Source organism: Mus pahari, chromosome 14 (assembly GCF_900095145.1).
Source record: "Mus pahari chromosome 14, PAHARI_EIJ_v1.1, whole genome shotgun sequence".
Lineage (NCBI taxonomy): Eukaryota > Metazoa > Chordata > Mammalia > Rodentia > Muridae > Mus > Mus pahari.
The window spans coordinates 17,851,358-17,866,593 of NC_034603.1; the positions used below are offsets into that span (position 1 = coordinate 17,851,358).

Below are 15,236 nucleotides of genomic sequence, written 5' to 3' on the forward strand. Positions count from 1 at the left end.
CCTACCTGGGCTGCCTGGTTGGGCCTCAGTGGAAGAGAATGTGCCTAGTCCTGCTGGAACTAGATGTCCCAGTCTAGGCGGTATCCAAGATGGGGGTGGGGGGAAATCCCCCTTCTCTGTGAAGAAAGGGAGAAGACAATGGGGGGAGGGGGATTTGGAAGATGGGACTGGGAAGAGGGGAGGGGCAGCTGTTATCGGGATGCAAAGTGAATTAAAGATAAATATAAATAAATAGATAAATAAATAAGTAAATAAATATTCTTAGCCTCAGAGGCAGTTAGGGAAAAGCCAATTAACACCACCATAATGTGATTTCAGTACACGCTAAAATGGCCTTTTCTTTTTTGTTGTTGTTTTTTTTTTTTTTTTTTTTTTTTTTTGGTTTTTCGAGACAGGGTTTCTCTATATAGCCCTGGCTGTCCTGGAACTCACTCTGTAGACCAGGCTGTCCTTGAACTCAGAAATCCGCCTGCCTCTGCCTCCCGGGTGCTGGGATTAAAGGCGTGCGCCACCACGCCCAAGCAGTGCAAGCTAAAATGAAAAACTAGTTAGCTCTGTCTACAGACGTTAAAGACATACATACCTAGGAGTTTTATTCCTGTTCTGTGGTTGAGAGTTGGCGACTTTTTAAAAGGTCATCATCAACAACAGTCTGGCCTTGACTTTTGGCAAGGATGAGCCTGGGCTGGTAGGTGGGGATCGTGGGAACAGTGGGAACACAGTACATAAAAGCAAAAAAAAAAAGGTTGAAATCGTCATTGTCATTTGGGATATATTTTGAAATAGGAAAATTCTAGCAAAGGAACCACAAAGGGAAAGGAAGTCTGCGCGAGAACGTTTGCCAAAACAGAAAGTGAAGTGTCACCTGATAAAAAAGACTTATGAATGAGCTCAGAGCAAAAGTATTTGGTGGGGAAGCTAAAGCGAAAGCCTGTCTTTCATGGTCGGAGGATGGTGGGAGGCAGTTGTTAACCCAGGTGCCGGCTCCATTCACACTATAGAGAGGCTTCTGCAGGGCGCTTGCTAAAATTTAATGTACAGCCGTTTTAACGTTATATTCGTTGCCGCTTTGCTTTTTGAGGGAAGGGAAATGCAGAAAACCCTACTATCCGGTTTTGTTCATTCTCCGGCGTCACAACGCACACAGGGGACAGTGCAGTCACCTGCGTTCCTCGCCCACCCGCAGTGGCCCTGGAGTTTGTGCTTGGTGGCTGCTTTGGAACTGGGAGCCCTTAACATACGCAAAGTGGGCGCTCTCCCTGCCCCGGCTGGGTTCTCCTGGGGCAAGCTGGAAGGGACAGAGAGGGGCGAGGGGCGGGCTGAGGCTACGGTGACCCTCCTTCCCCGGAGCCCCGCCCCGGGCCGCCTCGGCTCCGCCTCCGGTCCGCTGACCAGTCCGCGCCCGGCCGGCGCCTCGGCGCGCGCTCTCACTCCCAGCCCAGAGCTGCGGCCGCACAGGTCCCACCCGCGCCCAGGGGCCGGAGATGCAGCCGGGCGCTGCGCTGAACCTGCGCCTGTGGCTCTGCCTCGGACTCCTCCAAGGTGAGCGCCCGGGCCACAGCCCAACTCCCGCTCCCGCCTAACCTCCCGGGGCCCGCTGCGCACCAGGCGCCAGTGGTGAGACCGCACCGACGGGGCGGGCGGAGGGACGGGGCAGTTTGGGAACCTAGGTTTGCCGACGCCCGCTGGAACCAGGGAAGTCGTGGGAGCCGGGGGCTAGGGACCGGGACCACGGGGAGCAGGAAAGAACGGGTGAGGACTGCAGCCGGGTCAGGAACAGGGTGGCGGAGCTATGACCAGGTCCCAGTCTTAAGTCTACGGTCCGGAGTGAAATGCATCCTTAGTCTGGATCCTTCAGTCCCCAGGAAGTCCAGGGCTCAAACGCCTCTGGGTCCAGATCCTCCAGCGTGAATCACTTCCCCATATATCCACACCGGACCCCGCACTTGGGTGCGCACTTCCCGACGCCTTGCGTCTGCACTGGAGATCGGTAACCCGAGGTCCCCCAGAGGGCGCTCCGGACGGGCGTCTACCTTCTCCTAGGCTAGGACTGAGGACTTGGGACACCCCACCCCGCACCCCACTGCAGGAACCGTACAAGTGATTCTAGATTCAAGTTGAAACCTAAGCCGAATCTTGAGTCCCTAGTTCTAGACCGATCCACGTCGAGGTGAAGGACCAGGGCGTCCTGGGATTTGAGGGGAATCTCTGGATTGGAAAGGATAGAAGATTTGAATCATAAAGCAGAGGCTGCAAGGAGAGCCTTGGGAACAGGGAACGGCAGGTTCTAGTTTGTGTTGAGAGCTTGGCTCTGCGGTGCTCAAGAGTCTCTGGAAGCAGAGGAGCTGTGTGGAGGGGCCAGGAAGGAAGCACTGGGGATAAGGCAGGGGATGAGACCGGCATCCGCTCAGGATCCGCTGTCCCTGGAAATCCAGGGTGACGGGGTCATCACAGAGCCCCTGATGCTGGACGGAGACGTGCTGAAAGACCTCGGAGAGAGATAAACCTGCGTGTTTGTATGCCGTAGAAGTTGATTTTGAATGTTTCATCTTTTATTCCCACAATAATCCTTTCTTATATAAGGGGGAAACGTGTAACCCCCCAAGGACCTCAGGAGCCGGCAGGGAGGGAACTAATTAATGCAAGTTTTAATATTGGAGCCTCTCAGCTCGCACCCTGTAGCACCCTGTACGGTCAGACAGGGAGGCTGAGCGAGATGTGATTGAATCTTTGTGTAGACACTGAAGTATGACTGGCCCTTTGGCTGTTTCTTGCTCCACTGCCCCCAACTCTGGATGACACTTCTCGCCAGTGTTCAGGATGTGTTGTTAAGCGACTGAATGTGTGGGAGAAATAAACAGGGCTCTAGCCGGGTAAGATGGATGAGGAATGAGACTTCCCTGGGCCCAGGAGACCTCCCACATTCAGCCAAGAAAGGTATCTGAGGCTCCGGGAGGTTACATCGGCTGGAATGTAAGCTGTGCAAATTCTTCCCCTTCCCCATTGCTAGAATCCTGGGGTAAGCGGTCTGAAGGAAGACAGGTACATTGCAGAGATGTGAGGAGCAGCAGAGGTCCATAGAAATGAAGGAAGGTGGAAGTGTTCCCTGAAGTAAGCACCCATGACCACATGGGCTGTGAAGAAAAGGAGAGGAGACAGTTTGATAGGGTGGCCTAGCATGGGTGGGGAATACAGGGAGTGGGGCTGCCAATGTAAATAGAGGCCAAGCCTCCCTGAGCCCTGTGCCTGGTCCCACTCACTCCTGGTGAAAGACGATCCAGGAGCTCCCAGTCTGGTGGGGGATGCAGGAACAAAGCCCTAAGTGCAGAGAATGGGGTGAATAGCTCCATGGTAGGGTCTAGAAAGGAAAAAAACCTCTAAAAGCAGGCAAACAGGAGTAGGAGACCTCTGTGACGCCTGGGAACCCTAAAATGAAGCCCTCAGGGGCAACAGACTCACATTTTAGTCTTAGCCATGCCCCAAAGTCCATAAGGTATGTCCTGAGATCTCCTTTCCCCACTGGGCACCAGTGCCCTGCCTGTGTTCAGGGGGCAGGCAGGGAGGCAGGGAGGCAGGGAGGCAGGGAGGCAGGGAGGCAGGGAGGCAGGGAGGCAGGGAGGCAGGGAGGCAGGGAGGCAGGGAGGGGCTTCTTGGACTTGAGCTGAACTTCAACACTTGGTGTCCTGATCTAGTTCTATAACCCAGCAGGGTCCCTGTAGAAAAGGGCAGTTGACAACCTCAAGAAACTCTGTCTCAGGACTTTAGTCTGGAGGGAAACTAGCAGGTGACACAGAGGGGACTGCTGGCTTCATCTAATGGCGGTCTGCCTTACCATGGTCTACATCAAGCACGACCACCTATCTCTCTGATATTCCTGCTCTTAGGTATGAGCCAGGTCCAGGACAGTGGGATCTACCTGTTTCTGTGACCTTCCAGTCCTAGCTCAGAGCTCTGGGGACTGAAATGTGTCTTTCAGAAGCAGTGTAGCAAAAGGGGCCCTGATCCCTCATCAAAGCCAGGCCTGTGACAGTGTGGTAAACAGTCTGGCAAAGTTCCCAGCATGTCAGGGAAAGAGACTGTGACTGTCCGGCTACAGCCACACACACACACACACACACACACACACACACACATCACCTGCTCAGGATGGCAGGAAGGACAGGGGCACGACCCCATCCTGCAGGGGTTTTCCAAGTGCCAGACTGATGTGGCATTGGATTTCTGTAGCATGGGGACGAACGTGCTCAGAGACACCCAGCTACTGCCTGTGGACTTCACAGGAAGCCAGTTGTCACCACCAGGACCCTTTATTGCAGTTTCTCATGTTGTGGTGGCTTCCCACTCCAACCATAAAATTATTTTAGTTGCTATTTCATAACTGTAATTTGCTACTGTTGTGAATTGTAATGTAAATATCTGATATGCAGATGGCCTTAGGAGCCCCCCCCAAAAAAAAGGGGGTCATAACCCACAGGTTGAGAACCACTGATATAGTGGCTTCTGGAAGGAATCTGCAGAATGTCAGTGAAGGGTATTCTGAGCAGGATGAGGAGCACCTCACATGACACCCAGAGACAGGAATGCCAGACAGAGACAAGTGAATGGTCAGATGAGGCTAGCTAGATCTTGGGGGTGGCTGGCTAGGGAATGACGGAAGAGCTGGCAGGAGTGACATAGATGACTATCCAGGCGAAGCAGGGACCTACAAGTGAATTGGACATTGGGAAGTAGGAAGAGGGAGGCTGTGCTCTGGGACTCTGGCTTAAGCAAACAGGTGGATGATAAGATCATCCACCTGGGGAGGACCCCAGGAAGAGGAACTAGTGTGGAGAAGCAAGGTCTCCAGATGTTAGTATCAAGTGGACTTTCTTGAAGATTCCAGCTCATGCAAGCAGGTCAGATAAGGAAGGAATGAAGTGGGAAACCGGAGGGCAACCACGGAGGAGGGCAACCACGGAGGAGGGAAGGAAGAAAGTTCTCTGCGTGTTGTTTAAGGTTTGACGTTTTTCCTTTACCGCTCGGTTGTCTCTCCACCAGGGCTTGGCTTTCACCCCCACAGCTTTTGGGAAGCTCCTGGGAGTGAAAGGCAGTGGGGAGATGTCCCCAAAGATCCTCTTGCACTCTATCCAGACATCTCTGATAGAGAAGCAGCCAGCATGTCCCAGCCGAAGCCAGGGATTGCTGAGTTTCGGTCCTTTTCAGACACTGGCTTCCTCTGGGATCTCAGTTTTCCGGTCACACTAAGGGGACACGTCTGGGAGCAGGAAGGTGCAGGCATTCGTTGCTGGAGGAGGTTCAGAGGCTCGGAGCTCTTGCCCTGCCCACTGGGCGGTGCCAATAGCAGTCACGCCCCCTGTCCTTGCTCCTCAGCCTGCCACCCTGTCCCTGGGCAAGCACAGGTCCTAGTGGCAAGTGGGGGAGCCCCTGCCACGTGGACCGCAAGGTCAGCAGGGGTTCATGGGAAAGGACTTGTCGGCCACAAAAGAGGACATCCTGCCTGCATTTCCCTCTTCCTGAGGCAGGAGCTGGTGGCCCCGATTTAGCAGCGCTGGGGGGCCACCTCTGAGCCAGCTGGACTGTGTGATAAACTGGCTTGTCCTGCCAGCCGATGAGCAGAGCCCTAGCCCCAGGGGTGTCCAGAGCAACTAACTGGCACAGCCATCCCAGTGCTGGGAAGTCAGCATGTGCCCGGGTCCCCTCCATCCTCTCCAGCACCTCCAACAGAGTACAGCAGCAGCCTGTACTCCCGACCCCATCCCTGATTCCTAATGTCCAGCACCTTTCAGATGCTTGTCCTGATGCGTCCTCAAAGAACTTCTCTGAAACACAGATCTGAATCTCCCAGAAACCCTGAGACATAGGCTAGAGGAGCAGACTCTTCCTTCTGGAATCCAAGGGCATCCAAGCCTAAGAGATACCCAGCCTGCACCCACCTAGCCCCACAAATCCCAGTTTGCATCCACTTAGTATCACAGGCACCCCCTAACCCTGCCCAGCCTACACGCATTGTATTCCTAACCCAGTACTGAGCCTTTCCTGCTTCAGATAGGCCCCTAGAGGACTACAGGGGTCCACCAGGGTGGGTGGTCTCGTCCCCATCCTCTGTGTGCCCAGGAGTACAGATTCCAGGCTTCCAGAAGGGCTTAGGAAGAGCCTGGAGTACCAAGTTCAAAGCTTTCCTATGTGAGGTTCATATATTTTAAGTCACATCCCCAAAAGCACACATAAGTGCACACACACACACACACACACACACACACGCACACACTTGGTGTGTCTAAGAGTGAGCTATACAACTCAATATAAAATGATTCATCAAATTGCTTCACATCAGAGCATATGGAGAGCTTACTCTTGTGATGTAGGCATCATTGTTCCCATTTTGGAGATTTGGAAATTAAGGCCAAAAGGGTGAATGGCTCACCAGATGTTAGATTTCAGGGTGATTTGGCTATAATGAGAAAATAACAAGTGTCTGATCCAAGGTGACATAGACACCAAAAAGATAAAGGGCAAATGGGGCAGTTAGGACAGCAGTGGAGAGGAGAGCAGGTGGACCCATCAGACATCGTCACCTTGATGTCCCCAGCATGTTCCAAACAGTGGTGGGCATTGTATTTCCCCCAGGTCTAGCTCTGACCTAAGGTGCACACTTCAGTGAACAGCATCGTCACTCTGCCAGACACCACTTCCCTACCCTCTGCAGATGCTTGCAGAATATGTATTGATCCCCCAAAGCCAGTCGGGGGTTAATCATTTGAAAAAATCCAGTTTGTCTCACAGGAACACAATGAAAAAAAAATTGGAAGTTTCTTAAACTAAGGAATTTTAAGACTGAGAAACCAAACTTTCCACAAAGCTGCAAACAAATACGGGAGGGACTGGGGGTCCTGTGAAGAAAGCCTCAGTGGAAAAGAGGCGCTGGGTTGATACTTCAAAGTAGAGGAAGAGACTGTCACACAAAGATGACACAAGGAAGACACCATCTCCAAGGCTGGAGAGAGACAGTGTGGGCGACCGGGAAACCAAGAGCACCCATTTTGCACCCAAGCTGTAGTGAGGCACAAGGTCATTTCATCCAGAGAGGGAGTTGTGTTCCAGCAAGATCCCCCCGGCCACTGGGGCAGATGGGAAGATATTGGTCCAGGTCTGATGCTCTGAGCTAGTCCAGATGACCTAGTAGACAGGAGGGAGAATAGAGAGGGGTCAGCTCTATAAGGTATCTGAACTCTGGGTTCAAAACTCAGTGTCAACGTGACAAGGAGAGGAGGGACTGGACCTAGAATTCCCGTCACTCTATCCTTGTTGCTGTCTTCCTGGGCGAGCAAACTCCTACTCAGCCTACAAAGCCTATTTCAGCTCTGAGAGCGGGTGTGATAGCTGTGGGAGATGGACGTGGTTACCGACAACTGGTGGAACGAGCATCATTGGGCCACCAGCCTAAGCTGAGGGAGGATGAGCAGGAGAAAGCTGGTTCTGTTTCATAAACCCCAGATGTGCGTGCCAGTAATACTGACATCCATGACGGTTGACATAACCCTGATCCCAAGGGCGATCTGTGCCTCAGTTTCCCCTCTCCACAGTGGTAATGACAGCACCTAACTGGCAGGGTGAGCATATAAATGGGAATAGGGTGTGTGAGCAGCGTGGTGCTGGCCGGGTGCGCAGAAAGTGCTAAATGAGCATTTGCTTTTATTGTTGTAACAGGATGTATCGGCATAAGCAGAATTTGGGGGGTCAGAGTGTGTGAACATTTTTTTATTATTGCTGCGTGAGCCGCTGCTTCTCCACATCCTTGCCAACCCGAGGAAGTGCGTGTTTTCAATTCTTGTTCATCAGATGAGTGGACGCTTGTGTGTTCCCAGGTTCCTGTTTGTCCTGTTGATGTTAGGCATGACCTGGGGCTGAGGGCTGAGGGTCCCACCAGGACAGAAATGCAGGAGAGCATTTGAGAAGGATCAGGGAGCACAGAACAGGGTTGAAGTCCCCAAGGTATGCCACTGCCCAGAAGAGATGGGGTCTGGACCTTTTTCTATGACTTCACCACCCACATCATTCTCCCTCTCTTCCATCTACCTGATTTTCGAAGTTACGTGTGGGTCAATCATTTTCTAATAGGTCTACAAACCCCGGATCAGCTCACAAAAAAACTCTCCCTGGTCCCCACGGAGCAAGCCTGTCCCTAGCACCCTCCCTGCATGCTCTGACTCAACACAGAATGACTGTCCGGCAAAGCAGCCACAGCCAAGCCCTCAGCAGAACTATAACAGCCATGAGTCAGTCACTATGTATTCTAAACTTGTAGTGGTTCTGGGAATGCATTGCGGTATTTGTGGTCTGCCACTCATAGTAATCTTGGGAGGAATCTGTACCTCACAGGGGGACAATATGGAACTTAGAGAAGGGAAATGAAATCTGGTCCAGGCCATTGTGGTGAAGAACCAGCCAGCTCCAAGCATAACCGCCCCCCAACCAGGGCAGCACCTTCTACCCTGGCAGCTCCTGTCCTACATGTGGGAAATGGGACACTGATGGCAATTTGACCCTTGAGCTCAGAAGCACAGAGTGTTGGCCAGCTCAGGACTCCAGGATAGAACACTCCCTCCATCTCCCTGCCAAGTTTCTGCACAGGCCCCTTGGCAGGGGATGCACAGGAGCAACCCTAAGAGCAATGCTCTAGAACCTGAGTTCAACCCAGCCAGCTATGTCCCCTTACATTCCACCACAGCTTGTCTGTAGTCTACAACCAGCCATCTTTGTCCTCCTGGGCACAGCTGCCTAGAGAGTTCATGTCAGACTAACACAGGCAAGCCTGTTTTCCAAGTCAGTTCAGGGGCAGAGCTCCTGATAGCATTCCATGTCAGCCATACTGGACCTGGGGACTTAGAGGTGAGCTGCTAACATCTCAACCCTAGGCACTACCGCATGGCACAAGCCATCCTGGAGCTGCAGGTCAGGGCTGGGCTGCAAGTGTTACTTTAAGCCTCACTTTCAGGGAAGCTGCACAAGCCTTGGAGCAGCAGTAATTCTCCAGGTGTAGACAAGGCAGACAGAGGACATTGCCTGAAGCCAGGCAAGGGATTCGGTCAGCCTGATGTGCTCAGCCAGACTGTGGAGAAATGCAAGCTTTCCGGAGATAGAGCCAGACTGAGGACATCCACAGCTCCAGGTGGCCTATGGGAGCCAGGGACTGGACCCTGAAGCAGCAATGTCCCTCTGTGCTTAGAAGTGGGCTAAAGGCCATGGAGGCTGCTGGGCACTGAGGAGTAAGACAAGTGCTCAGAGTAACAGAAAGGAACAATGAGACATGAAGGATGAGGGTGATGAGGAGCATCAAAGGTGTGCCTGTTGGTTAGTATCTTACTCTGTCACACCTTGGCCCATCCCAGAACCTGTGTAGCCGCTCCCCTAAAACACCTCCAGCCTGCCCTGCAAAGAAAGCCAAGACTTTTTACCCTCTGAAATTCTAGCATAGTTCCTGGGCACATGTATTAAGGAGATGACCGTCCCTTGGTTCCAGATTTCTTTGTCTTATATCTCTTCCTATGGACATTCTTCATATTTTCTTTCCATCTGGGTAGGACCGTGGGACACGCCCAGCCCAGGAACATCCACAGTAGAGAAAGAATCCGCACTTGTCTCTCGGATGTTCTTATGTTAGGGTGTGTCTTCCCTGTCTCTCCAGGAAGATGCTTTTGAGAATGTGTCTTGGCTGGGTGTGGTGGTTCATGCCTGTGATCCCAGCACCTGGGAGGCTGAGGCCAGAAAACAAAGAATTGAAGGCTAGGCATGGCTACATGAAACCCTGTCTGAAAAGGAAAGGAGAGGGAATAGTCAGTCCTTTAAAGGGGTTTGCTAGCTGTAATCTGGGCCATCAAACTAAATAAATAGATGAACAGGAAGCAGAAGAGGAGTGAGGGAGGAAGCTTGCCCACATGGCTTCCTGCATAGGCTTTTCCATCTGAGAGGCTCCCTAAGGCTTTAGATGAGGGATTCAGAGGAGGGGAAGACACAGTTTCTGGCCTGAGCATCTTTGCCTACTGCCTTAGGCTCCAAAGCAGGGATGGGTCTAGGCTCAGATAGACTTGGGCTGCCCTAAAACTGCTACCTGCTACCTCAGTTTCCTCCTTACTGACTGGACTCAGGATCCTCCCCTCCCTCTGAGGCTCTTGCGATTACTAAGTGAGATGCTGTTGACCTGGCCAGTGCCAAACAATTAAACTGCCAAAAGTCTTCCATACCACCTGCTTGGTCCTTAGCTAGATGCCAGCTTTGCCCTGGGAGTGGCTGCACTGCAGTCTCTTGAGCCTGACACCAGGGTCTCCATGACTCAAGGCTGAAAGGTGCCCCCAGGACTGCTGACAGCACAGAGAAGAGGAGGTGTGCGCTCTGGCCTTGCTGACCCCAGCCTGGCGGCCCGCCTCTACTGCTCTGCTGCAACCTTGGGGGCCAGGGCTCTGCCGGGAGGAAGAAGTCAACTCCCGAGTCAGGAACAGGAAGGCAGGGGGAGTGAAGCAGAGGCCGGGATGACAGTGCTTCCTGCTTCAGGAAAGGAAGGACAGCAGAGACAGACAACAGCCAGGCAGGAAGGATGCACCCTTTGCAGGATTGCATGTGGGGGGTTGGGTAGTCACAGAGCCTATGAACACAGCAGACCTCAGACCCAAATGGGTCCAGATGCTGAGTGGTCAAGGTTCTCCTGACCCTTCAAACCAGGAAGCATCTTTTGCAATGGAGCAAGGTGTTACTTAGTTCTAGGCTAAATGAATACAGTGTGATCTGTTTAGCCATCTTTCCATCCATCCATCCATCCATCAATGCATCCATCCATTCATCCTTCCAACTATGCCTTTCAATCCATCTGTCTTTCCTTTCATTCATCAGTTTACCCACACATCTACTCCCACATCAAACTGTCCTTTATCTATCTACCATTCATCCACCCAAACATCCATCTCTCCTCACCTCAGCCTATCTATTCATCCACTTGCCCTGTTATTCACACATCCTTCCACCCAACCATCTACTCAGCATGTATCTATTATACCAGGTACTGAACTAGGCATGGAGCAGGGGCAGGATGGAAAAGAGAATTCACTTGGTCCTTACCCATTGAAACTTATGGCTAATGGACAATGGAAGGCAGGGACAAGCAAACATTTGCAACGCCTCATAGCAAGCATGAAGCTGACATGGAGCCTGAAGAAGGAACCTGGGTTTTGTAAGAGTGAGGAGGTCACATCTAAGCTATGGCCTGGAGATACACAAAGCATGAAAAGAAAACTTGCATAGATGACGGATATGGCCGTAAAGTGAAAATGAGTGTGGCACGCTGCTGAACAACACAGTGGCTGGAGGATGTGGCTATGAGGTGGGAATGGACCATGAGCGTGTGTAAAGTTGAGCAGACACCAGATCTCTGGCAGAAATTTTCCCAGGATAGTAGAAAGTCACAGAAAAAGATTCAAGTGTAGACATGTGATATGACTTCATTGTGAGACACACATGTATATATCACATATGTATGATGTAAGTATATATTATAAAGTTTATTTTGTGATATATATGATTTTTATGTCTTTGGGTGCGTCACCTGCATGTGTCTGTGCACCACTTGCATGGCTGGTGCCCACAGAAGCCAAAACAAATCAGAGGTGCACACGAGGGTCTGAGAGGTGCTTTGGCCACAGGGGAAATATAAAAGGAAACAGTAGCCAGAAGCTACTGTGGAGAATTGCTTTGTTGGATTTCTTGTATGAAGATGGGAGGTTGTCCCATAAAGACTGACAATCCGAAGAGAAATGGATTGTGTGATGTTTAGGGCTAGGGCATTAGGGTCTGGGGCACAGCGGTGAGCTTGCTCTGAGAGCAGGTGTAGAGAGGCTGGCATGGGTGCCAGCTGAAGGTCAGTAAAGCCTCCCATCTCATGTCTTACTTGTGAGAGTTGAGGAGGAAGGAAAGAACATTCTGAGTCATATTAACAAGGGCCATACAGTCTGCAAGGAGTAAAACCAATGGGACATGACCAGTAGGAAGGACTTCGTGAAGCAAGGTTGAACTTCTCTGGGCTGTGGTGTCCTGAAACTGAGAAGTACAGGCAAAGGGACAATTCGGGTGACAGGCTGTGAGTCTCCACTGCATCTGGACAAGGGCAGAGCCAGGAGAAGACACAGGGTGGTGGATATTTTTGATGAAGGTGACACATTTATCAGTGGTGGATAAGGACACCTGAACAAGAAGGAAACGAAGAAGGAAAAGGAAGGAAACAAGAGTAACAGGCATCCGGGGATAGTGCGATTTCGAGTGGTGACCACATCCAGGGTGTGCCCCTGGAAGCTAGCGGCTGAGGGGGAGAGGGGGGAGAGGATTCAGATCTGAGGGAGGGGGAGTCATCCTGTGGATGTTGAAGTCATGGAGAATGGAATGAGCTGGGGTGGGGAGGAGGATGGTGAGCCAGGAGCTATAGTCAGCAGAGAATGAAAGGAAGTGAGCACGCGAGAAGCTGATGACAGCTTTAGTGGGGAGAACGTGGTGCCATCAAAAGCATGAGCCTAAAGGTTGCTATAGGGAAGGGAAGTGGCCAAAAGGCATTCTCCATCTGGGATATGGGGTGGGTTGGAGAACTCAGCAGAGGAAGCCCTGTCCTCAATCAGGTTTCATATAAGCAAGAGGAAACAGGATGGATAATCTTAATTAGGATGAAGCCCTACTCTGGGGGATACAGTGTGGATGGGGAAGAGGCTCCTATGGGCTCCTTTGCTTCCATCATCTATCCACCCTCTCCCATTCACCCACCCATTCAACCACCCGGCATCGTGGATTGTACCTCATACATCTATCATCTCAATCCCCCATCCATCCCGTTTATTCACAGGACGGTCCATCGTCTGTCTCATCCTCTTTCCATCTGTTATCCACCAGCCACTCTGACATCCATCTTCTGTATCTTTGTTGTGCATCTCCTATTCGGAAAAATGAAAGCCACGATTAAAGCTAATTAGTGTTCTAACATCAGGAGCCCCGAGAGGGACAAGGCGGAAGCCTGTGTGATGGTGACTGCTCCCTAGGGAAGGGAAATACTGAACTAGACTAAAGAGGGATATCCCCAGAAGGGAAGGAAATGGGAATGTCCCAGACTGCAGGACAGACTAGCCATGATGCCCTGCGCCTCTTAGGCTAAAGCCAGAGGGACAAGGAGCAGCCAGCAAGTGGCCTGCCCCTCCCTCTGCTGTATTGTAGAAACAAAAGAGTCACCGAAGAAAGCTGGGCTTCCCAAGTGCCTCAGTTCTGAAACTGGCAGTCGCCAGGAGTGTGCACAGATGTACAAGCCCAACATCGCTGGGGGAATGCCCTCTCTGCTAGATGGGCACTGGCCATTGTAGTTCTCTTCATATGCCGTAAGCCACCTTCACCCTGACCTCACCTCCCACAGGTCATGACCCATGCCCATCACACCACCTCCTTCTGTAACTCAGATTACAGACCACCATCCACTCAGTCACTTATGCGTTTGCCCAGCTGTCTACCTATGATAGCCTTATTCATTTTTTCAGTGTTTAGCATGAGGGGAGAGAACCCTACTTTTACTTCAAAGTAGCTTCCTGACAGGGGTGGTGCACCCCTTTAATCCCAGCACTCAGGAATCAGAGGCAGGCGGATCTCTGCGTTTGAGGCCAGCCTGGTCCACAGAGTGAGTTCCAGGACAGCCAGGGCTACACAGAGAAACCCTGCCTTGGAGAAAACAAAGCCTGGCTCTACAGAGACCCTCTTGGGAGTACTGCTCTGATTTCCCTGGAGCTGAGCCTTCTGCATGCTCTCTCCTCCAACAATAGACGTCTCCTCAGACTTGCCCACGAGGTCAGGAACCCACTCAGAAAGCAGTCTGCAGAGCCCAGACTTCTCACCTCAGAACCTCAGCACAAGCTGTGCCCCATGGTCAAGGCTGCTGACTTGGGCATCAAGGCCTAAGTACAAAAGGGAGACCTTGGCAGCAGTCAGGGTGGCTATCCAGGCAAGCAACTACCTTCATAGGCCAGTACTTCAGTCCAGCTGAGGCCTCAGTTTCACTGACTGAACCATGGGACTGTATACTTAATAAGGTCCCAGGCAAGTCTCTCTGGGAGGTGATAGGGACAGAAGAGGGGAAATAGTCACAAATTGTAACCAGAAAGAGAGAGATTGGTGGATGTTGGCTGATGGCTGTGTTGTCTGCATGATGCTAAAATGAGACCATGGTATATGGAGTGTGTTTTCCTGGCACCATACCACTCGGTCAGGTGGCTTGTGATCAGGGTGCATAGAACCATGCATAGGGTACTCTGGGTTCTGCCTTTCTACCCCCACTAACTATAAGTCAAGAACCTAGAACTGCAGAACTAGCTCATGAACAAAACAGTCTTACTTACTGTTCCAAACCCCAAGGGCCTAAAGGACTGAACGAGGCTGGGAGCAGGAGAGTGGTCTGTGACCACCACCCCAGGAGGACAGGGACTAAGGGGCGGGGAGAGACAGGACACAGCACTGGGCCTCCAGCCACACAGTCCTCCCTTCCTGTTGTCTCAGGATGATCCTGGCAGGATGCATCTGCCAGAGTTCCAGGCTCAGTCCTTCCCCAGGCCATGCTCCCCATTACCCCCCATCAGGATTGCACCCTGTCAAGTGCATATATATGCAACTGAGAACATATCAGAGATACACAACCAGATATACTTGTACACACAGCTAAAGCAGCACACATGGCTCAAAGACATGCATATCTGCACACTGAGATACAAATAGATGTGCTTACACTGAAAACTTCCCTGGTACACACATGCAGACACACATATGTGCATGTGTATGTACACACCCTACTGGGAGATGGATGGTGGGTACAGAACTATATGAGCCACAGAGCCTTATAGTCATGGGAGGCTGCAGGTGAGTTCACCAGCTCAAGCAGGTTCATTTGCGCATCTGGGGAGAAGACCTGAGGGTGTGGAAGAGACCTAGGCAGGCAGAACCCAAAGGAGGCTCAGGCAGTCAGACAGAGGGAAGAGAAGCTTACAGAACTTAGAAACTATGACGAAAGGGACTGTCAGGGACATAGGAGAGAGCAAGGCAGAGTGTAGGTCTAGGATACATGAAACCATCATAAGAAGTAGGTATAGCCAGGCATGGTGGTGCACGCCTTTAATCCCAGCACTTGGGAGGCAGAGGCAGGCGGATTTCTGAGTTCGAGGCCAGCCTGGTCTGTC

General features: G+C 51.7%; 1 protein-coding gene across 1 annotated transcript in view; it reads left to right on the forward strand.

Annotated features, from left to right (window-relative positions):
• The first annotated feature begins 1,418 nt into the window (after window positions 1-1,418).
• Window positions 1,419-15,236, forward strand: part of Flt4 (fms related tyrosine kinase 4) — a 42,143-nt gene continuing 28,325 nt past the window's right edge. Inside the window, exon 1 of the mRNA XM_021212256.2 lies at window positions 1,419-1,542. Within this exon, the coding sequence (XP_021067915.1) occupies window positions 1,485-1,542 (58 nt within the window). The 5' untranslated portion in view covers window positions 1,419-1,484. The remainder of the gene's footprint in view (window positions 1,543-15,236) is intronic.